General features: G+C 36.3%; 1 protein-coding gene across 1 annotated transcript in view; it reads right to left on the bottom strand.

Annotated features, from left to right (window-relative positions):
* Nucleotides 1-20,892, bottom strand: part of Smp_160360 (sodium/chloride dependent neurotransmitter transporter, putative) — a gene marked incomplete at its 5' end in the record, with an annotated part of 33,253 nt that extends 12,361 nt beyond the window's left edge. The window contains 8 exons of the mRNA XM_018789587.1: nt 639-776; nt 2,371-2,608; nt 8,799-8,902; nt 11,723-11,857; nt 14,668-14,800; nt 16,547-16,799; nt 18,463-18,594; nt 20,661-20,892. Of these exons, the coding sequence (XP_018646439.1) occupies nt 639-776; nt 2,371-2,608; nt 8,799-8,902; nt 11,723-11,857; nt 14,668-14,800; nt 16,547-16,799; nt 18,463-18,594; nt 20,661-20,892 (1,365 nt within the window). The remainder of the gene's footprint in view (nt 1-638; nt 777-2,370; nt 2,609-8,798; nt 8,903-11,722; nt 11,858-14,667; nt 14,801-16,546; nt 16,800-18,462; nt 18,595-20,660) is intronic.
* Between the last annotated feature and the right edge of the window lie 2,514 nt (nt 20,893-23,406).

The raw sequence follows: 23,406 nt of genomic DNA, 5'->3' as shown, positions 1-23,406 counted from the left end.
AGGTCAAACGTTGAAAAGTAGTTTATGGGGATCTAGTATATATAACACTTCTTGAACCAGAACGGGCCTTCCACAGTGGCATTCTCCACGACTATGCGAAATGAAACTTAGTTTAAGTTAGTAAACGTTCTAAAAAAAATTCAACAATACTTACATATCTTACAAATAAAGTCTAGTATAACTTTGATAAACAGTTATGTAACTTCATCATTATATGTTCTCTTTTAGTATACCCACTGTTTGATATATAAACTCAGTATGTTTGAAATACAGTGATTCATACCGCAGAGGCTGTTATTGGTGTTCTGGACTTAACTGGATGGGCTAGACAGAAATCAGGACCGATACGTACTCTAGACTACTCGTACAGTATCGTGTGTCATTGTTCCAATCGATAATTCGCTGCTCTCTGATTGGTGGTTTTATCACATCATACGTTAGCAAGGCATGCACTCTGCCACAAGATATAACAGAGTCATAAATTGTACCAACTTCTATGATCGACTCTGTTAACTAACGCAATTCACAGATCCAACTCTAGTTTCACGCTGCCTTTCTTAGATAACTAAGTAAATCGAAAATTCATTCAAAAGTCAAGTAGAGATCAAGAAAGATAGAAAAAATGTCAATCAACTTACATTAGTGACCATCGACAATCCAACAATATATGATCCAATACATACACAACCGACAAATATACAACGATACTTTTTGTTCATTAAAATATATGGAAAATAATCTCCAGCAGCAACAATAAAACCTTCAACTCCAGCAAACTATTATGTAAAATATAAACATTTAACTTAATAAATAGATTTTAGAATTAAAGTTATATTAGTATTTGAAATCATGAGTCAATTGAAGCTAGACCACCATGGAAACCCTGGAAGCACTGGACGGTTGCTCAAACATCGTGGATTGGTTGAAGTTAGACATTAACACCGTTGGATGCCGGACGGCGGTCTATCGGTTAAGTGCTCTGGCGCGAGACTGGTAGGTCGTGGGTTCGAATCTCGCTCGCGGGTGCGGGATCGTGGATGCGCACTACTGGGAAGTCTCATAATAGGACGAAACGGCCGTCTAGTGCTTCAAGGTTTTCGATGGTGGTCTAGCTTCAATGGACTCATGTTTTCAACTATTAAAATACTCAAATCTCCGCAAAACCCCTTTTGATTATAGTTATAAGTGGAATAATGAATAATAGTAACTAAGTAGTTAATGTATGTGTAACGATCTTGTAAGGATGGCTCGTTGGCAAACTCAAGGAAGCCTCAAGAAGCCCAGAAAAAGCCGAAGACATTCCATTTCATTCTGTCTTCTCTCTTGCGATGTTGTGGGTTCGATCGTTTAAGTAGTCCAGTATTACGCGGCATAGCAAGAATCAAAGCTCTAGATATAACAGATCTCATCTTTAATTATGGTATATTACAATTATGAATATATTACATTACATTTATGAATGGTAACTGTTCGGATCTATTTATAGACTAATATTATACCATTTATTTATTTATTTAAACACATAAATATTGTTACAAAGGGCACCAGATATGTATGTGCCACACAAATTTCATTTGATTTGTGTGAGGACTGTGATACTGCTCAGGTGGTTTTCTTCGAGGGCCACACCTGGAGCCTTTGACCTAAAGGTCTGATCCATAAGGCAGTGGAGCATCGTAAGGAGATGCAAACCCATAGTAGCCGGTGACCAACGATTGATTCATACGACATTTGTTCTCTCAGAATACTGGATCCCGTGTGCACCATTGGTTTGGAATCAGGGTTTTCCAACTACCCTAGGTGGACGAACCTGGTTAAAGCGCCGGACATTCGCTTTTCGTCCTATCAATTTCGTAAACAACAGTAATGCCACGACAATGCATTGAGTAGGTCTTCCCTGACAGAGGCTATATACGCGTAGCCATGTGAGAGCATTTCGAGAGGGAGAGTGAACTCTCCCCACTCTCGACCGTACCAGGGCATTTGAGTCCTGCCCAGTCCATTAATTACAGTCTCTCACGTTCACAGTCAATTTTTAGCTTGATTTTGTATAAATTTTGTTTTCTATTTTATGGTGCGATGTGGTCTATTTGGCTGGTATATAAACCCAGTGTCTTTGAAATACATGATTCACATAGTGGAAGCTGAAATTGGTGTTCTGGACTTAACTGACAAGGCTACACAGGAAGAAGGACTGATAAAGACTCTAGACTACTCATACAGGTTTACGTGTCATTGATCCTGGTCGATAGGTCACTATTCTCTAATTGGTGGCATCATGACATTACATATTAATAGGGCGCAAGGCCGCAAGTTATAACAGTCATCATTTAACATATCCAATTTATGATTCGATTCAACTACACTTACCATACTATCAATACCCAATAGGATGATCATAATAAAGAAACATATTGACCAGAATGGACTACCAGGCATTGTACCAATTGCTTTAGGATAAACAATAAAACCAAGTCCAGGACCAGATTCAGCAATTTGATTCAATGGTATATTTGATATATATGACATATAACCAAGTGTACAAAATATAACACATCCAGATAATAAACTAGTGAAGGTATTAACTAATGCAAATAGGCAACAATCTCTAATTGATAAGAGAAAAAACAGAAAAAAAATTAATATTTCAATTAGATAATATGATTCCTATAAATGGGAAAGAAAAGAAAGAATCATTGAGACTTGATCCCAGTGTCGTTCGCTTCAAACGTCACCGCGTTATCCACTTAACTATTGAATCCTAACAGCGACTTGTTTGTGCAATAGGGTGATGTTTAAATTGACTTGATAATGTTTGTTTGAATCTTCCCACTGATGTTTAAGACTGCAATCGATCAGTCTCTTATTGGCATATGTGCATATTGTGCATATTGCCTCGATATAGGACGAAACGAGCTTCCTGGATTCCACTATTAGCCACTATCCATCAATGCTTACAATGCTTGTGAATAACGGAAATATCGAGGCAATGTACACAGTATGCACATATGTACATAACACACTGATCAATTGAATCTAGACCACCATGGAAAACCTGGAGGCACTGAACGGCTGTTTTGTCCTATTGTGGCACTCCTCATCAGTGCACATCCACGATCCCGCCTCGCGAGATTCGAACTCAGGACCTATTAGTCTTGCGCCAGAGCACTTAGCCGATAAATCGCTGAGCGGGCATCCGATAGTGTTAATGTCTAACTTCAACCAATCTACGAAGTTGAGCAACCGTTCACTGATTGTCTTCAGTGAGTTGATATCTCTACAACAGACGTGGTTCGAACTTCACTTGTCACTGCTTCTCACTAGAACTCCATGAATTATCTCTTGAAGTCAGTCACTAGTGAGCATAACTATTATCATTATTATAGCAACTTTCTTACAATCAATTTCAGTTAGGGTTAAACTTTGGTTAACCCCTTTTATAAACTTACTTAACAGACAATGTTATTTGAACAGTAACACTTGTCATATATCTTTGTTCTATTATGATCACTATCTTGTCCGTATAAACATGTACTCTTGATCATATGGGAGACTCTAGCTTAAATGTTGTTCGCTTAAATATTGCTCGATGTGTCATTCTCTTGCCTATGTATATATGTCATCGAATCCTACCATTAGACTTTGTTTTGTTTTGCTGTGTTCTTATGCGATTTGACTATAAATTCGCCTTTGTATTTGCTCAGATACACATATTCACCTCTTTGCTTCAAACTCCTTCGATGTACTTATAACTTTGTGATCTATACTATTCGTTCATAAAATGTAATCGCCGATTCTTATTGCCTTCTGATTTGTAAACATCGTTGAGATCTATATAATAACAATTATCAAGGTGATTGATTAACGAAACTAAGCTAAGATCGCATCTCTAATTGATTTGAGAATCTTATTTTCAAATGAGGTTACGCAACAATCAAGAGGTAAGGAAGGAATGTGAAGATGGAAATAGATTAGAAGGGGGTTTTGTAGAGATTTTAGCAATTTCATATAGTTGAGATCATGAGTCGATTGAAGCTAGAACATCATGGAAAACCTGGAAGCATTGGACGGTCGTTTAGTCCTATTGTGGAACTCCTCGGCAGTGCGCATACACGATTCCGCCCTGGGAGATTCAAACCCAGTACTTATCAGTCTCGAGCGCGAGCTTTCAGGTTTTTCATGGTTGTCTAGCTTCAATTGACTCATGATCTCAACTGTATAAAATCAATAATAATCAAATAAAAGTGAAAAACGGAAAAATAGCCGAAACATTTTACTAAAGGGAATTAAGGCCAAGAAAGGATGAAAGGTGGGATGAATCGTTTTTGCATGCGAATTTCGGGCATGAGTTAGTGGATTGCCAATGTCTCAGCAATGCATAAGATATTGATTGATTCGACTTCCTTTCGATCCCATTCCTCTCACTATGCGGATTACTTTAAAAGAAAACTCCTTCTAAATGATGTGTTCACAGTTGATCAAATGCTTCTGTATTGAAATAGTAATTGCTTTACATTCTCCTTTTAAATGCCATGTTGGGTAGGGTTCTGAGATGCGTTTGGAAAGTGATCGCTTTGTGCTTCCAATGTAACCTGCCTCATATGAGCAAGTAAACTTATAGATACACATTGATGTCGCCCAAAACGGATTCCCTTGATTTTGTCGACTCAATTAGAAATATCAATGTAAATGGTAGATAAATGATCTCATTGGATGTAACTTCTCTTTTTACCAATGTTCCTCTCACACAACCTTGATATTTATATCCCAAGATATTATCTAAAAGAGTTACTTCTACGATGTTTTCTCAACGTGCAATTCAGATTTAATGATGAGTTCTACAGACAAACAAATGGAGTTGCAATGGATTCTCCATCGGGTTCCCTCTTGGCTGACTGTTTCATAGCCAATCTAGAAAATACAGTACTTAGATCAACAACTGAGAGATTCTATTTATATACGAGATATATGGATGATACTCTCATCATTTGTGAAGAAGACATCGACCTCAATGAAATTTTGAATCGTTTCAATAATTATCATCCCTCAATTCAATTCATTTTAAAAGCAGAGGCAAACAATGAATTTCATTTTCTTGATATTCGATTGAAGAGAAGGCCAGATGGTTTTTTACAGAGATCTATATATAGTAAACCAACTTGGAATGGACAGCACCCGAATTTCCATAGCTGGGTCCCACTGACGATCTTCCTATTCACCCAAGAACTATGCGTCCGAAAGCAAAACGTCCAACATTTCACCCCTCTTTGGTCTTTATTCCCTTCTGCAGTATGTTTCGGGTATCTTTTTTCCTTTAAAATTAGTGTTTTGTTAATTTAAACAGTAATCACTTATTACTATCCTTTAACAACAATATGACCTTGATGTTTTACATTTTTCTCCATATCTGTCAAGCGGACAATTATCTTCCATAATTCTGACCCATAAATTATTTTCATCTTTCTAATCCCCCTGATTAATATGTGACCTCAATTGATAATTACAAGCTTGAATCCTTTTTTTGATGAAATCCCTTTCTATTCTTCTATAGACTCATATATATGAACTATATAACTATCAATACGAATGGACAGCTTAAGTGGATGATTTCGTCGTAACGAACACACATAAGTCAGTAACACAATGGATTAGTTTAATTCCTTTTTTTCTTTTTCTTAAATAGATTAAATAAATGAATAATGGAAACATGCCAATCATTTCAATGTTTCCCATTTGAGTTTATTTTGGTATTGACCATTATCTCTGTGTGATAGAATGTGAACCTATCTACATTGAAACATTTACAAACATTCAGTTTTATATAGATGAAATATGATGATCAGCAGGGGTTTTGTGGAGATTTTAGTAATTTTATAGATTTGAAATCATGAGTTAAGTGCTCTGGCGTGAGACTGGTAGGTTTTCGGTTCGAATCTCGCGAGACGGGATCGTGGATGCGCACCTCTGGTGAGTCCCACAATAGGATGAAACGGCCGTCCAGTGCTTCCAGGTTTTCCATGGTCGTCTTGCTTTCATTGACTCATGATCTCAAACCTATGAAATATAATTAGTTTAATTACAGTATTGGTATAAATAAGAAATATGTAACACAAATGTTTATTAGAAGGGGTTATTTGTGGAGATTTTAGTAATTTTTTTTCATAGTTGAGATCATGCATCGATTTAAGCTAGAATACTATGAAAAACATGGAAGCATTGAATAGCCGTTTTGTTCTATTGTGCAACTTTACAGCAGTGAGCATCCACGATCTCACCCCGCGAGATTCGAACCCGGGACCTATCAATCACGCGCGCGAGCGCTTAACCTCTAGAATGTTCAAGCAAGTTGTTCATCAACGGACTCTTAACTTTAACTTTTGATAAAATCATTATTCTTAGTTATTAGTTGTATTCATTCGAAATGTTACATTGTAAACGAGTATTATGTAACATACATGAAATATATAAAGATTTTTTGAAAAAGGAATCATATAAGTAGTATGTATCAACAATTAAAAGTGACTTGTTTAGTGGCAGAATGTCAAGAAGATCCAAGAGAATAGAACGGGAAAAGAGAATGGAAATGAAGAAACAATAAAGTCTGAGACCACTGATTGACATTTTGCAAATGAAGTATTTACTGTATGGTTCTTAGATTTTACGAAGGAAGTCTGTTATCTTGTGTTTAAATGCATTTGATAGTCCCCTTTGGTGTTCTCGTTCACCACAAATGAATATCGTCAATTAATATTTGTGAAACTTTAAGCAGCTTCGATTTCTGTATTCTATTAATCAAATAATCAATAAATCAGATCCATAAGTGATCAGTTATATTTGAACATAAATAAATAGAGTATGACACTCAGAATCATGTAACACACTGGATGAATGCAACTTTAATTAGCAGTGTTGTAGTGAATGAGAACACAAGTAGGCGCGATCTTCAACCGCTTCTCCTCTACTGACTAACCTTAAAGCCAATTAGTTAATAATAACTGAATGTACTTGAACAAAAATTACAGAATGCCTTAGTCAAATCTGAGAACCATACAGTAAATACTTCATTTGCAAGATGTTAATCAATTGTCTCCGACTTGATTGTTTTTTTTGTTTCCACACCAATCATTCTCTGTTCTCGTTCTATTTTCTTTGATCTTCTTAACTTTATGCCTCCAGACATTTCATTTTCGATTGATGATACATACTACTTATATCAATCGACGTCAATAGTATATACCACAGTGTGACTGTAAAAATGAACATCACTGATTCTTTTTCTGTAAAATAGAACTAACAGTGAAGTGAAATTTATTTAGAAACTGGGTGTTATGTTTGTATTCTATCGAAAACTCTATATTCAATCATTAAAGCTGGTGGAAATATGGTCAAATGTGAACAACAATTTATAATTAAAATGTATAATTCACTATTCATTAAGTGACCATCTAGAATAAAGTCTGAGAAAGTTTATCGGTTACGAAAGTAAGTATACTGATATCAATTATGACATACTGTTCAACGGACTATTCCTAGGGAAAAGGCTATTTAAACAAACATTGTTTTAATTATGAAAGTTGAATTCATGGATCCCATGTGTTAGTAAACTTTTCTACCAAATGCTAATTCATTATGATTTGGTGCGGAAATTATTCACTTACGTTCTTATGGATGTTACAACTAGAGAAGGAACAAAGACCGCACACCAGCACTGTCAATTCAATCCTTCTTCCCAATTCTTTACAGTTCATATTCATTCTTCTCATGTCTGCCTCTAATTACCGACAAAGTCTGTTCTTCGGCCCCCCACTTTTCCGTTTCCATTCAGGATTCCAAATTAGTGCTTATCTCGTGATGCAGTTTGGTGATTTTCGTAATGTAATTCCTATACACTTCTAACATCTTTTCCTGATCTCCTCTTGATTTGGAAGCTGGATTGTTCTCTTCTAAAGTAGGTTGTCGCTGATGATATCTGGCCAATGGATCTTGAGTATCTTAATTAGACAGTTGTTCATAAATACTTGTATGTTTTTGATGATGGCTGTAATGGTTCTCCACGGAACAACTCCGTACAGTTGAACTGTCTTGATTATCGTATTGAAGATCGTGATTTTGATATTCGTTAACAGTTATCTGAGTTGTATATATTGTTCAACTGTAGAAATACTGTCCTTACTATTCCAATCCTTGCCTTTACGTCTTCATCGGATCCTCCTTGTTCATCGATGATGCTTGTATAGAAATTGAATTTTACACTCCACCTGTAGCCTCTCCGGGGGTTACTGACGGTCCCAATGTTGTGAACAGAACACTGGTTGGGGACAATCGAATATATTTAAGCACAAATTACAGACTATCTCACTCAATTCTGATAACAATACAGCAAACAATTAATTTACAAAATAACAACCAATTGTCTCAATCTTCACTGTTTCTTCTGTAAATATCAATCCATCTTCTCTAATTTCATTGTTCTTGCATTTTCATACCGATTGCGCTTCATTTGAGTTCTTTCTTTACCGGTCTTCTGCCAAAATACATTCTATGTCTGATCAACACCATATACTACTTATATAGATATAAGTAGACCACACTACACCAAGCCTGGATAAAGGAAGAGGGTTGGTCATGGGGTTCGCGATACCATCCCGTAGAAAACTAACTCGCTGAAAAAAACGCTAACACACAAAAAAATGTCTCTGTAGTCATGTCAAAATGTTGTTCATCAAAACATTTTGGTTCTTAACATTCAATAAATTAATAAGGATAGTTTTAAGATTCATATTTTAAATGATACTTACCGTAAAGAATTATGATGAAATTTATTATAACTACCAAAAGCAGTTAATACACCTAAACCAAGACTATAACTGAAAAATATTTGAGTTCCTGCATCCGACCATACCTTGAAATAAAACAATGAACAAAAGATTATTCGGAAGGTACAGTTTGTGGAGAAGCGAGCCCACCATGGAAAACCTTGAAGCACTAGACGGCCGTTTCATCTTATTATGGGACTCCTCAGAAGTGCGCACCCACGATCCAATGGTCCGCGTGCGAGAATGTTAGGTCCTGGGTTCGATTCTCGCGAGTGCGGGATCGTGGACTCACACTACTGAGGAGTTTCATAATAGGATGAAACAGCCTTTTAGTGCTTCCAGGATTTCCATGGTGGTCTAGCTTCAATTGACTCATGATTTCAACTATAAAACATAATTTATATTTGTTATTGTTATGATCGTTTCTTAATAAATTAAAACAATCAACGTTTGAACGTTTAAAACTATTGAACTTTATTAAATTATCAATGAGATAAAGTCAAACAATGAAGTGAATCATGATTTTAATTATCATTATATTATCAAATTGATAACGTACTTCATATAAACAGTTTAGTAATGATAGTCGGATAATGATAGTTAATAATAATCTTTATACTACTAATGTAAGAAGTCGATTATAACTCCAATTAGTATTGTTTGTTTGGATCTTCTCATTGATGGTTTAGGACTGCAAAAATGTTCAGTCTCATATTGGCATATGTGAATACTGTGCTTATTGCCTCGATATAGCCTAAATTCACAAGCATGGATAGTGGCTAGCAGTGGAATCCAGTTTGTCGCGCGTTTCGTCCTATTTAGGACTCATCAGCTGGATGTACCTGCATCTCAGAGTTGATGTTCACCTTGTGATTCGAACCCAGTAACTTTCGCTTCAAATGGCACCGCGTTATCTACTCATCTAATGAGTCCTGATAGCCATGTGCTTGTTCAATGGGGTGAAGTTTAAATTCAATTAGTATTGTTTTGTTTGAATCTTCCCATCGATGTGTTAGGACTGCAACTGGTCAGTCTCTAATTGGCATATGTGAATACTGTGCGTATTGCCTCGATATAGCCTAAATTTACAAGCATTGTAAGCAAAGATGGATTAAAACTGTTAGGTTAAATCTGAAATATATAATCAGCAATCATCTTGAAGCATTTCAAATTCAAATTAGGTCAGTCACTATCCGAATAGCTCAGTGAAAACGTCTCAGACTATGAAATAGAGTGATGCAGATTTGAATCCTACCGGGAACACTAATTCTTCAAGATTACAGAGAATGTTTGTCGTCAAGTACCAAACTAAGTCTATAGTTTCTTTTAAACGATCGTCAACCAATCAACATCTCAACACAGTGTATAGGATGTCGAGTTATCTAAACTAATGCTCAGATTAAAACTCGATCAAATGAATTCGTCCAACACTTGAGGGACTAGACTAATATGGTACTAATTATTACTCATTCATCTATCAATTGTACAGAAGGATTTTATTGGGAATGTCTGAGGTGAAGAAAAGACTACATGTAAGTTGATAGCCTGAGATCTAGAGTAATGTTGAACTATGATCACTAAATATTCGTTATATCACATCATAGGAATGTTATAAACATCATGGATCCTCAGAAAACAAATGAATTGTGATTCATTAGATTGCATACCAGTGACTACGTTCGTGAGGGAATTCTCGGAGTTCTGTTTAGAAGCTGTGACCAGTGTACCGAATGAATATCAGGTAGAGACAGGTATTTACCTCAGACAATGAAAGACGGTAGCGCAATTTCGTGGATTGGTTGAAGTTAAACATTAGCACCGTTGGATGCCGGCCGGCTCAATGGTCTAGAGGTTAAGCGTTCGTGCGCGATACCGAAAGATCTCAGGTTCGAGTCTCACGTAAGGGATCGTGGACGTGCATTGCTCAGGAGTCCCATACTACAACGAAACGACCTTCTAGTGCCTTCAGGTATCCAATGGTAGTCTATTATCAATCAATTTATGATCTCAATCAAAAACGAAACTAATGTAAATATATGAAGGGGGCAAGGTCAAAAATCAGTTTTGAATAATTTATTTGACCGGTTAAACATTCATATTCATATAACAAATGGTGAATAATGAGTTTTTTGCAAAGTTAATTAATTTTGCGTTCCGATTACGTTGCTAAAATATGAGCTAGTGAAATAATGTAATTGTAATGTAAGTTATCCTGAGAGTGGGGAGAGTTATCTCTCTCTCTTAACGCTCTCACATGGCTACCCGTATACATCCATTAACAGAGATGTCCTACTCATTGTTTTCTGGTAACATTACTGTTTACGAAATTGAGAGGACGAAGCGAATGTCCGGCGTTTTCACCCTATTGGTAGACACAGAAGATCCATCTAGGGAAGTCGGAAAACCTTGATTCCAAACCAACGGTTCATATAGGCTCCAGGATCCTGAAGTAACAAATGGGGTATGAACCAGTTGTTGGTCATCGTCCTGATGTTGCTCCATTACCTTGTGGATTAGACCTTTAGGTCAAAGATTCGGAGTGTAGCCCCCCTTAAGTAAACCACTTACTTCGGTTTAGGCACTCGAGCAATATCATAGCACACACATAAATCAAATGAGATTTGTGTGGTGCATATATATTCTGCACCCCTTTATACCAATATTTATGTGTTGTTCGATTTGTTTTGTTCATTATATTGAGGTGTATCAGTGGAAAACGTTTATGGGAAATTATGAACCTTATTGAAATCGATTCAGATCCATGGAATTATTCGAAACACCGCATTGTTCATAACATCTTTGGTTTTCAAATAGGACATTTATAACCTAATAACATGAGCGATTCAGCCATTAAATTTTTTTTTTAAATAAGGATGAAACAATGAATACTACTTATTACTACTTACTGTCATATCTGTTAATTTTGACCAATTCGGTTTTAAATATTGAATTAATCCATTTAAAGCACCATCAAGTAATGCAGTTCGTATCAGTAAAATAATCATAAATCCATATGGTAAAAGTGCAGTCACATACATAATCTATACAAAGTAAATCAAAGTTAATAAACTTGATTGACTATTACAGTTAACAAGGAAATCAGATCGTTTCAATTGAAGTCAAAGTTTATTGACTGGAATAGTGAAAGAACTAAGATTCAAGTAGAATAACATGAATTTGTTTTGTTTCATTAGGTTCTGGATATGAAGAACATCTGAAACTCAAAACAATTGTCAACCAACACCAAAGTCAGAATTTTTAATACAAATGTCAAGACAGTTCTACTGTATGAGGCGGAAATCTGGAGAACTACGAAAGCCATCATTCAGAAGATACAAGTGTTCATTAACAGTTCTCTACGCAAGATAATTCGGATCCGTTGGTCAGACACTATCAGCAACAAGTTACTGTGGGAGACAACAAACCAGATTCCAGTTGGGGAAGAAATCAGGAAGAAGCGCCGGGAGTGGATTTGGATACACATTGAGGAAATCACCCAATTGCGTCACAAGACAAGCCCTCACATGGAATCCTGAAGGCCGAAGGAGAAGAGGAAGACTAGAGAACAAATTACTCCGAGGAATAGAAACAGACATGAGTAGATTGATCAAAAACTGGATAGAACCAGAGAAAAAGACCCAGGAGAGAGTGGGTTGGAGAATGGTGGTCGGTGGCCTATGCTCGATTGGGAGTAACAGACGTAATGTAATGTATATTAGCTTCTGGATAAGTCAGTGAGCCAGTCAGCTACAACGTAGGATCAGGCACATATATACATCGGTCTAAGTTGCCATACCTCATTAGCACAACAAGATCAACACCAAATTTATAGAAGTTAATTTAGTGGTGGTGGTGGTAATATATAAAAGAAAGGTTGTATATAAGGATATAGTATAGGAAAGAAGACAGATATAAAGCAATTTTAATCTCAAGGTTTAAGGGAAGAGATAAGTATTTACAACATGTTGTGTTTCAGTATCAAAATTAAAATGAGGATTGGAAATATTTATGTAAATGAATTTTGGTTGGAAGTTGTTGTAAACTTACTTTAGTATTGTTATATTCGGATAGCAAGTATTATATCTGTAGCGATCTCTGTGAATGTCTATGTGTATCGTGGCTGTTATGTACGTATCAACTCTGTTGAGTCCGTAGTCTCACGACTTTTAATTAGCGATCGGAAACTACTGTAATTCCTCGATGTTAGTGCCCAAAATTCGAAAAGAGAACTACTACGATTCCCAAGACGTAGAATAACAAAATGAAAGACCGGTACAATGGAGATTTGTTAACTATCAAAAACACATCCTGAACGAGTTCCATAAATAAAATCCGTCTAAAATCAGATGGTAATTAGACCGAAGCAAGATCATTTATGTACTCGTTTTTACACACACCATGATAACAGAAGGAAATACATAGAGTTACTGTGAAGTAAGATAATGAATACAGTTCAACAGTATTGATACAGGTTATGTAGTTATCACACTGAACGGAAATTCATCGTTGTCATACTAAACAATGATTATCCTTAAATGATACAAACGTATTGACCTTAAAAGAGTTTCCCTCAAAGGAGTTCACACATGTCACCATGGCCGAAACCTACAATGAACTACCAGAAAAATCTTGACTTAAATAATACCTTCCTGTACTGTTTTGTAACTCTGTCTGTAGCTCTTCTAGAGTTACTGCCGGTCCCAAGCCCGGGTAAAAAGGGAGGGTTGGGCATGGGGTTAGCGACCCCATCCCGTAGAAAAACTAACTCGCTAAAAAAACGCTAACCAGAAAAATAATTCAAACCATTTAAATTCTGCCCTGGGAGTTGAAGGAATAATTATGACTCCTCATGATGAAAGCCAACATTTTTCGGAAGTCACGAGGCCGATGCACCTTCGAACAACCAGAGCAACACTCTTTATAGGACAGAGTTGGATGGAGAATGCTGGTGGGCGGCCTATGCTTCTCCACGAGGGGTAACAGGCGTATGTACGTAAGTAAGTAATGCCAATTAACCGTTATGAAATTAACCAAGATAGTGATACTGATAATGTAGAGTAAGTCAGAAATGAGAGAATCATGAAATTAACTCTACAAAATATATGCGAACATATTACTATTATTTGATAAAAATGTACAGAAGGTATTCAGAAAATGTCCCCAAATGCCCTGGTACGGCCGAGAGTGGGGAGAGTCCGTTCTCCATCTCGAAATGCTCTCTCATGGCCACGCGTATATAGCCTCTGTCAGGGAAGTCCTACTCACTGCCTTCTCGTGGCACCCATGTTGTTTACGAAATTGAGAGGATGAAAAGCGAATGTCCGGCACTTTAACCGGGTTGGTGAACACGAAAAGTCCACCTACGAGAGTTGGAAAACCCTGATTCCAAACCAATAGTGCACATGGGCTCCAGGATCCTGATGGAACGAATGGCGTATGAACCTATTGTTGGTCACCGGCTACCATGTGACTGCATCTCCTCAAGATGCTCCACTGCTTTGTGGATCAGACCTTTAGGTCAAAGGCTCGGGGTGTGGCCCCCTAAGAAAACCACCTGCTTCGGTTTGGGTTCTCGGAGACTATCACAGCCCTCACACAAATCAAATGAGATTTGTGTGGCGCATATTTATCTGGTGCTTTTTTGTACCAATATTTATGTGTTTAAATAAATAAAAATAATAAATTCAGAAAAAGTACTTGGCAAATGTTCCAACAGGAGGAGTTCTTTATTCATATATGATCATGGTATTTTGAAAATCATTAAAATGTTCAATGAATATAGCAAAAGGTACTTCATTCCCCCCCCGTCCCCGAAATCCGGAAACTCGTTGATTTATCAATAAAGACTTACTTTTGCTGATGATTTAATTCCATTCCATATGCATAAATAAATAATAATCCAAGTAAATAGAAGACATAAAGCTAAATCCCATTGTATTGTTCCAATATTATGTATACCATCCGATATACTCAATACACGATATCTGTTTAAGAAAAGGAAATGTGTTAGGGTAGTATACCAATCAAAACTAGATAAAATGATTGATTACTTACTTAATTACTTACTGAGCCATGTTGGTAGGTGTAGACTACCTGGTTGGGATTCGCGAGATGATAGCAATCGATGGTTAGAGACCTTCGGATGACATGGCTCAAAGTTGTTTGCAATGGTGAAGGTGCATCCACTCTTCGTGTTCTACCAAATTCTAATCTTCTGAATTCTTCGTTTCTCTATCCTTTTTCTCTTTCCAAATTTATTTCACTGGATTATACTCCTTCAATAACATCTTCAAACCTAATCTTTCGGATTACTGTTTATACTCTTACTACTTCTACCACTATGGGATTTGGATCGACAACTGCATCTCTGTATCAATGTGATATGGCAACTCGAACTGATGTACATACGTACAAAGTTCTACGTTGCGACTGACTGACTGACTGAGCCACCACCTAACCAACATCCACCACTTATGTGATAATTTACTAAATCGACTCATGAATTCAAACATTAAAATACTACAATTTTTAAAAACCCACATGATGACAATAATCATCATGTGCTGACTAGTGAATGGCTTCAAGATGTGTTTCCTGGAGTTCTAGTGAGTAGACGTGACTAGTGGAGTTCAACTAGGTCTGTTGTGAGGCAGTTACTCACTGAAGACAATAATGGACGATCGCTGAATATACTGGATTGGTTGAAGTTAGATATTAACACCGCTGGATGCCGACAGGCTCAGTGGTCTAGAGGTTAAGCGTTTGAGCTTGAAACCGAAGGTCCTGGATTTGAATCCTGCGAGAGAGGTCGTGGATGTGCACTACTGAGGAATCCCATACTAGGTCGAAACGTTCATCCTGAGCTTTCAGAGTTTCCATGATGGTCTAGCTTAATTTGACTCATGAATTTAACCATTTGCTTAACACAATTTTCACAAACCCTTATTCTGTCTGAATGGGAATTTCTACTCTTCATACGAGCTTTCGGTGAGATTCACTGTATTGATATGAAGCGACTATACACACTATTTATATTACTTATAATCATCAGAAGCGACTACAAGTTAGTATGTGTAGTATTTAACCATCTATCTAATTTAGTATTACATTACTATCAGAAGGGGTTTTTGTGGAGAATTCAGTATTTTTCCAAGTTGAGATCATGAGTCAATTGCAGCTGAACCACCATGGAAAACCTGGAAACACTGGACGGCCGTTTCTTCCTAGTTTGGGACTCCTCAGTAGTGCGAATACACGATCCCGCACTCGCGAGATTTGAACCCAGGATGCCGACTCAGTGGTCTATCAGTTAAGGGCTGTGGCTCGAGACTGCTTCCAGGTTTTCCATGATGGTCTAGATTCAGTTGACTCATGATCTCAACTTTCGAAAACACTGAAATCTCCACAAAACCCCTTCTGATTATAATCATATGCTCACTGGTGACTGACTTCAAGATACATGTCCTGGAGTTCTAGTGGGAAGCAGTGACCAATATAGTTCAACCACAACTCACTGAAGACAATTGGTGAATGGTCGCTCATAATTCGTGGATCGGTTGAAGTTAAACATTAACACCGTTGGATGCCGGCCAGCTCAGTGGTCTATCGGTTAAAGGCTCTGGCACGAGACTGGTAGGTCCTGGATGGTCGTGCTTCAATTGACTCATGATCTCAACTTTGAAAAGTATTACAATACTATTAAAGGAATCAAATGACTTGTGTTTTCTTACTCCCAATATTCTGTAGTTGAATCGACTGTTATGAAGCTTAAATTACTAATATCAATAGTATTCTCTGTTGTACTTGAATTTATTGATCGACTTGTAAAAACTCGACATGCTGGTGTATTCCATGATTGATCACATTTTGTCCATGGTAATTCATTGGTGAATGATGAGAAAATATAATGAAATGCCCATGTCAATATGACAGTATAGTAGCAATTAAGAAAGAAGTTAATCAGAGTACATGCATAACCAATACCTTGAAAATAAAGAATAGAATTCTTATTCAATTAATCATTTACTATCTTTATTCATAAATGTAAGACTGACTATAATAATTGGTCAATTAAAATTACATAGTTATACAATTGCTGGTATACGCATCATTCGTAACAAATCTGTAACGAATTCAATAGGAATATGAATTGAATTAACACTGATATGCTTTAGCAGCTTGCTTGAATATCTAGGCTACTTATTCCTGCCATCTAGACATTTCAAAAAGTTATCTATTTGTTATTCGTTTTGATACATTATTATGGCTATCAATCGCATAACCGACTCATCTGCATTTCTGAAAAGTGTAAAACCTTTCTTTGTACAAGTTAGAAAAAGGCACAGTCAGAGATATTGTGGTTGTTGGCAATATACAGCAAAAAGAATGTACATTTTATAGTTGAAATAATGAGTTAGTTGAAGCTGGATCACCATGAGAAACGTGGAAGCAATGAACGACCAAAGGACGCGCATTACTGAGGAGTTCCACATTAGGACGAAAAGGTTTTCCAGTGCTTCCGGATTTCCCATGGTGGTCTAGCTTCAATTGATTCATAAATTCAACTATAACATTATGAAAATCTCCATAAAACCCCTTTTGCGAATGTACATTATTTAGATGTTTGTTGACTGATCTGCTAACGTTTTGATGAAGTTTTGTTCTCTGAGCTGGATGGTTTGGACGTGAAGCTTTCAGTGTTATTCTGAAAGACATCAACAGTACAAACTTCATATAGAAGTGAAGTGTTCGAATTACTCCACATATGGTTCACAGCTTGTCCTGTGAACCTCGATGTTGATTGGTTCTTGTTGACTTTAAACCTGAAAGCCCCAAGATCAAACTATCCAGCTCAGAGAAAAAAAGCTCCATTAAAATCATCCATTTGAGCTACAAATCTTCTCCACTATTTCAAAATCATATGAGGGTAGGACTGCTCATTTCTAATTGGCGATCACTCAATATTTATGGTCAGATCAAGCAAGAAGTGAGAAACGGAAACTTGTTGAAATACTTTGCACTGAGAATTCTATATTCTACCGAAAATACAACATTGAATAAAGCTAATATTAATAATAATATAATTCTTTTTTGATTGCTAATTAAACTACTTAACAGAATTCCTGCTTGTTTATGTTTCAATCAAAAATCAAAGATTGACAATTTTAAATATACAAAGTTTCATTTAGTATCATGCTGGTCATGATCATCTTCTAAGAGAAACTTTCGATTGCAAAGTCAAATTTCATTTGCGAAAACATAAAGTTGAATTGTTTTTCATTGCCTTAAACAATCTTGTCAGGTAAATACTCTAGATACCGTTGGATGCCGGCCGGCTCAGTGGTCTAGAGGTTAAGCGCTCACGTGCGAGACCGATTGGTCGTGTGTTCGAACTTCTCAAGGCGGGATCGTGGATGCGCACTGCTGGAGAGTCCCATAATAAGAAGAAACGACAATCCGGTGCTTCCAGATTTTCCATAGCGATCAAGCTTTAATTGATTCATGATTCCAACTACTGAAATTACTATAATATCCACAAACAACCCCTTCTGATATTATTATTGTGACATAAAATCTTATCTCCATTATTCCACTCAATCCTTCATGAATCAATACAGGTACCATTCACGAAATTACTAAAGTTTACCTTGAAATAATGGACAGATATTCCATGCAGCAATAACTCCACGACGTGTTACTTGTCCAACAGTTACTTCTAATAGAAATAATGGTATACCAGCTAAGAATACACTGATGAAATAAGGGATAAGGAAAGCACCTGAATAAATCAGAACACATTTGGGAAACAGAATTACTTTCAGTTTCTTTTGAATGAATATTATAAGTTATCTATTTCTAGAACCTATGATTTCATTTAATTGCTGTGAAAATATTTAAAAGTTTACTAGTATTGTGGTGTATGTTACTGACGTCGTCAGATATAAGTAGCATTCATTATCAGTCGAAAGTAAAATGCCTGGAAGTAGAAGGTTAACGAAATCGAAGAGAAGAGAATGGGAACAAAGAATGATTGGTGTGGAAACGAAAGAACAATGAAGTCGGAGACAATTGATCAACATTTTGCAAGTGAAGTATATACTGTATGGTTCTCAGATTTTACTGAGTGACTCCATTTGATTGTCCTTGTTCATGAAATTATTCGAAACAATCTCATAAATATTTTACAAACACAACCGTAGACCATAGAATCAAGACACTATCTGTTAATCTAGGATTTAACTATGTTCATCATGGTGGATGAAAGTAGAGTTATGGACACTTGTGTACTGGATATATCCTACCGGAATGCTTTCACACCAACGTTTTTCATTATGATTCATTAACAATAGCACTTAGTTGTCATACTAACTAACAAAATAGAACACATATTTACACAGTTTATGAATAGACGTACGATTTCTCAATGATTAAGTATTTCGTCTGTTCTCATGGTTACGATCCCATCAACTCCCAGACTTTCATATGTTGCTAATCAATGAATGTTATCACAGTTGAACGTATTTCTTTCAAACTGATTTAACAATTAACCTTATATCCCGTTTTTCATAAAACCTTTTTAACACAATGCCGTAACATCCAAACAATCTCTGACCATAAATGATTAATACATTAACTCATAAAGACACCTGAACTTATCAATTGCTTATTAGTTATTTTGTGAGGTTAAAACGTAAAAGGTTCACTACCAACCAGATGATTAAATAACATGCTACTTCAAACTGTAATACAGTTTTAATTTGAATCTTTGTAGAATGATCTTGAAAATATGAATGTGTATAGTGGTAGTTCAAGATGGTGTACAAGAAACCTTGCACCTAGGTTTTGTGCTACTCCTCAGTAAGGTGTATCTGTAGTCTTAAATGGACTGATGCTACTCCCAACCACCGCCTTACATTACAACATAGTACATGCGATTTTGAGTCTTTTGGACTAGTGATCACATTGAAACTTGATCGGTAATATTTGATCAGCTCTAAAATGGACTTGCCATACAGTGGATTGTTCGATACTCGGTAACTGGTAAATTGTAAAACTATGAATGTGTCATAATAATAAAATTATTCGAGCAAATCACTTTCAGTATTTTTGTTCAACACACAAAAGCGATCAAACGATCATATGTAGCCCTTATATGCCCTGGAACGGCGGAGGGTGGGGAAGGTCAGCTCTTCCTCTCGAAACGTCCGCACATGGCCACGCGTATGCAAGCACTGCCAACGAAGTCTTACTCTCTTCTTGAGGTAGATCTGTTGTTTATGAAATGCAGAAGACGAAAAGCGAATATCCGACGCCTTAACCGAGTTGGTGGACACGGAGAGTCCATCTAGATAAGTTGTAAAACTCTGATTCCAAACCAATGGTGCATATGGGCTGCAGTATCCTGGAGGAACAAATGGCATATGAACCAATCGTTGATCACCTTCTAACATTGGACTACATCTCCTAACGTTAATGCACCAATTTGTGGATTAGACCTTTAAGTCGAAGACTCGAAGTATGTCCCCCTCCTAAGAAAACTATCTACTTCGGTTTGGGCAACTGTGCAGTATCTTAGCCCTCACACAAATCGAATGATTTATGTAATACATAATATTAAACATAAATTTTAAATAGTTGAAATCATGAGTCAATTAAAGCTAGACCACCATGAAAAACCCGGAAGCACTGAACGCCAATTTCGTCCTATTGTAGGACTCCTCAGCAGTGCACATCCATGATGATGATTTCAACTATATAAAAATTACTAAAATCTTCACAAAACCCCCCTTTCTAATAAGTTTTAAAAAAAACGAATAATTTGAAAGAAAAAAAAATCTAACTCACCTCCACCATTTTTATAACATAAATATGGAAATCTCCATACATTACCAAGTCCAATAGAAAATCCTAAACATGCAATAAAAAAATCAATTTTTCCTTTCCAATATTCTTTTTTCATTTTATTTTCTTCATTAATATGATTTGATAATTGATCAATAGATTGTATCTCTGATGTATATAATTCATGCTGATGATGATAGTTGCCAATTGTTGTACCTTCACAAGTGGACATCATTCATTGATATTTAAGTGTTGTCAAAGGGTTTTTTTAATTCATTTCTTTTTTTGGATAGGGATTAGATCAATAGGATATATATATTTATTGATTATTTTTTTGGATACTGAAAAAAAAAATTTTTTTTTGTTTTTTTCAAAAATCAAAAAAAAACAAAAAAAAACTCAGATCAAACATTAACGAATGTTTTTATTCAGCCAGCAACAAAATGTTTTATATATATATACATACTAGATAACACTTACGCAATCAGAACAACCAAAAAAAAAAGATCGATAGTGTAATGTATTGCATTAACCAATTAAATGATATAATACTTGTCAGATTCCAATTAAAATTGACTAACTCACTTGTTAGCTGAGTTGATAGTGATAAATACGAACTCTGATTTTATTATTGATTCGTAACATTCACCAAGTGATAATATTGTTTCTATATAAAGACTCATTTATATGTTAATGAAGCTTTATTAATTGGTAAAAGGAAGCACCAGATATATATGCGCCGAACAAATCTCATTCGATCTGTATGAGGACTGTGATACTGCCCTGGTGCACAAACTAAAGCAGGTGGTTTGCTTAGGGGGTCACCTCCAGAACTTTTGACCTAAAGGTCTGAACCACAAGGCAGTGGAGCATCGTGAGGTGATGCAATACCATGGTAGCCGATGACCAACGATTGATTCATATGTCATTTGTTCCTTCAAGATACTGGAGCCCATGTTCACCATTGGTTTGGAATCAGGGTTTTCCAAATCTCGTAGGTGGACTTTTCGTGTTCACCAACCCGGTTAAAGCGCCGGACATTCGCTTTTCGTCCTCTCAATTTCGTAAACAACATGGGTGCCACGAGAAGGCAGTGAGTAGGACTTCCCTGACAGAGGCTGTATACGCTTGGCCATGTGAGAGCATTTTGAGAGGGAGAGCGGACTCTCCCCAGTCTTGTCCTTACTAGGGCATTCGGGGGCCATCGTTAATATATATAGAAGTAAATGGATCATATTTCTCCTCAGTTTGTTGTCATTTCTCATTGATCAAATGTTAGTGACATACTGTCTGGTTACTACGCTTGATCGAATTCTATTGATTAAATTGTTATGTAATCATTGAATGAAGTGACCTCCAATACTATAGTCACATTTGATTTGTTCTTAGATAGTTGATTGATTGATAGACTTTTATAAATATTAATGATTACATAACATTGGTTATATCTGAATGATTGATACATGAAATGATCTATATCAGATATACAAAAGGTCAATCATTTCATAAATACCTCATTGAGAATGTCAATAACAATGAAAAAATAAAAAAATCACAGAATAAAACTTACAACTTAAACAGACTCTCTCATTAGGAATGGTTATCTCAATTGATTGATCACTGGGTGGTGATCAATTTCATGCGTGTCAAGTCTTTCTTAGTGCTGAACGAATGCTATCGATCAAGTTGCAATGTGGCTACTAGTCTAGATGGCTCGACATTGCGTGCACTATGCTGAAATAAGATGGTGGTTGGAGGTGGTCAACAGGAAACCCTGGACCCGGGTTTCGTGCTACTTGGCACTCGTCAGCAAGGTGTACCTGTAATCTTGCGGGAACTGGTGCTCCCTGATGATTATCTACCTAGATTGGTCGATAGCAACACTTATACATCATCCTGAAAGAGCACAAACAGTATGAAAGAAAACGCTTTTGATAAATATAGAATTGAAAGGAAATACATCTGTTGAAATTTTGAATAAAAGGATTTTAAAACCACTGAATAAAATGTTCTACTCAGCTAAGCTCTTAATTTTTTTCTCAAGCCGGCCTACTATTCACCGATATGTTAAGGATAAACTTCCGCTTTGGGCCATATCAATGTGTATCTTTAAATTTACTTCCTCATGTGGGGCAGATTACATCGGATGCACAAAGCGATCACTTTCCAAACGCATCTCAAAACACTATCCGGCATGACTTTTAGAAAGAGAATGTAAAACAATTACTAGTTTAATACAGAAGCATTTATTCAACTGTGAACAGATGGTTCCAGATGAGTCTTCTTTTAAAGTAGTCTACACCAAAACAAACTAATTTGCGACATATGAGATAACGAAGAACCTCACTTCCACATAAAGTAGGCACCGATGTTGTTCTCCAGTACGACAGTGAAAGCTCTTTAAATAAATCTAGCTCGGAGGAACTACCAGTATCAAAATATGTAATTACATCTTAGCATTCATGTTCACATGGAGACTATGAACTATGATCCATCATTTCGACATCATTCCCTGTTTATCTAGTTCAATGGATATATTAGTGATCATTAAATTTATGAAACATAGTCAAACCAGACCATGTATTAGTTGGATTCATATTCATATTTATTCATATTCATATATATTGATCTTTCTCTTATTGAATAAAACAAAAATTAAATGAAACCCAGTTGCTTCATTCGCACGTATTTAACAACTTTATTATTAAATGACACGTACATATTTGTTGGTGAAACGTTTTTTTCGAAC

Source organism: Schistosoma mansoni (genome assembly GCF_000237925.1).
Source record: "Schistosoma mansoni, WGS project CABG00000000 data, supercontig 0134, strain Puerto Rico, whole genome shotgun sequence".
NCBI lineage: Eukaryota > Metazoa > Platyhelminthes > Trematoda > Strigeidida > Schistosomatidae > Schistosoma > Schistosoma mansoni.
This window is presented reverse-complemented; position numbering and strand designations above follow the sequence as displayed.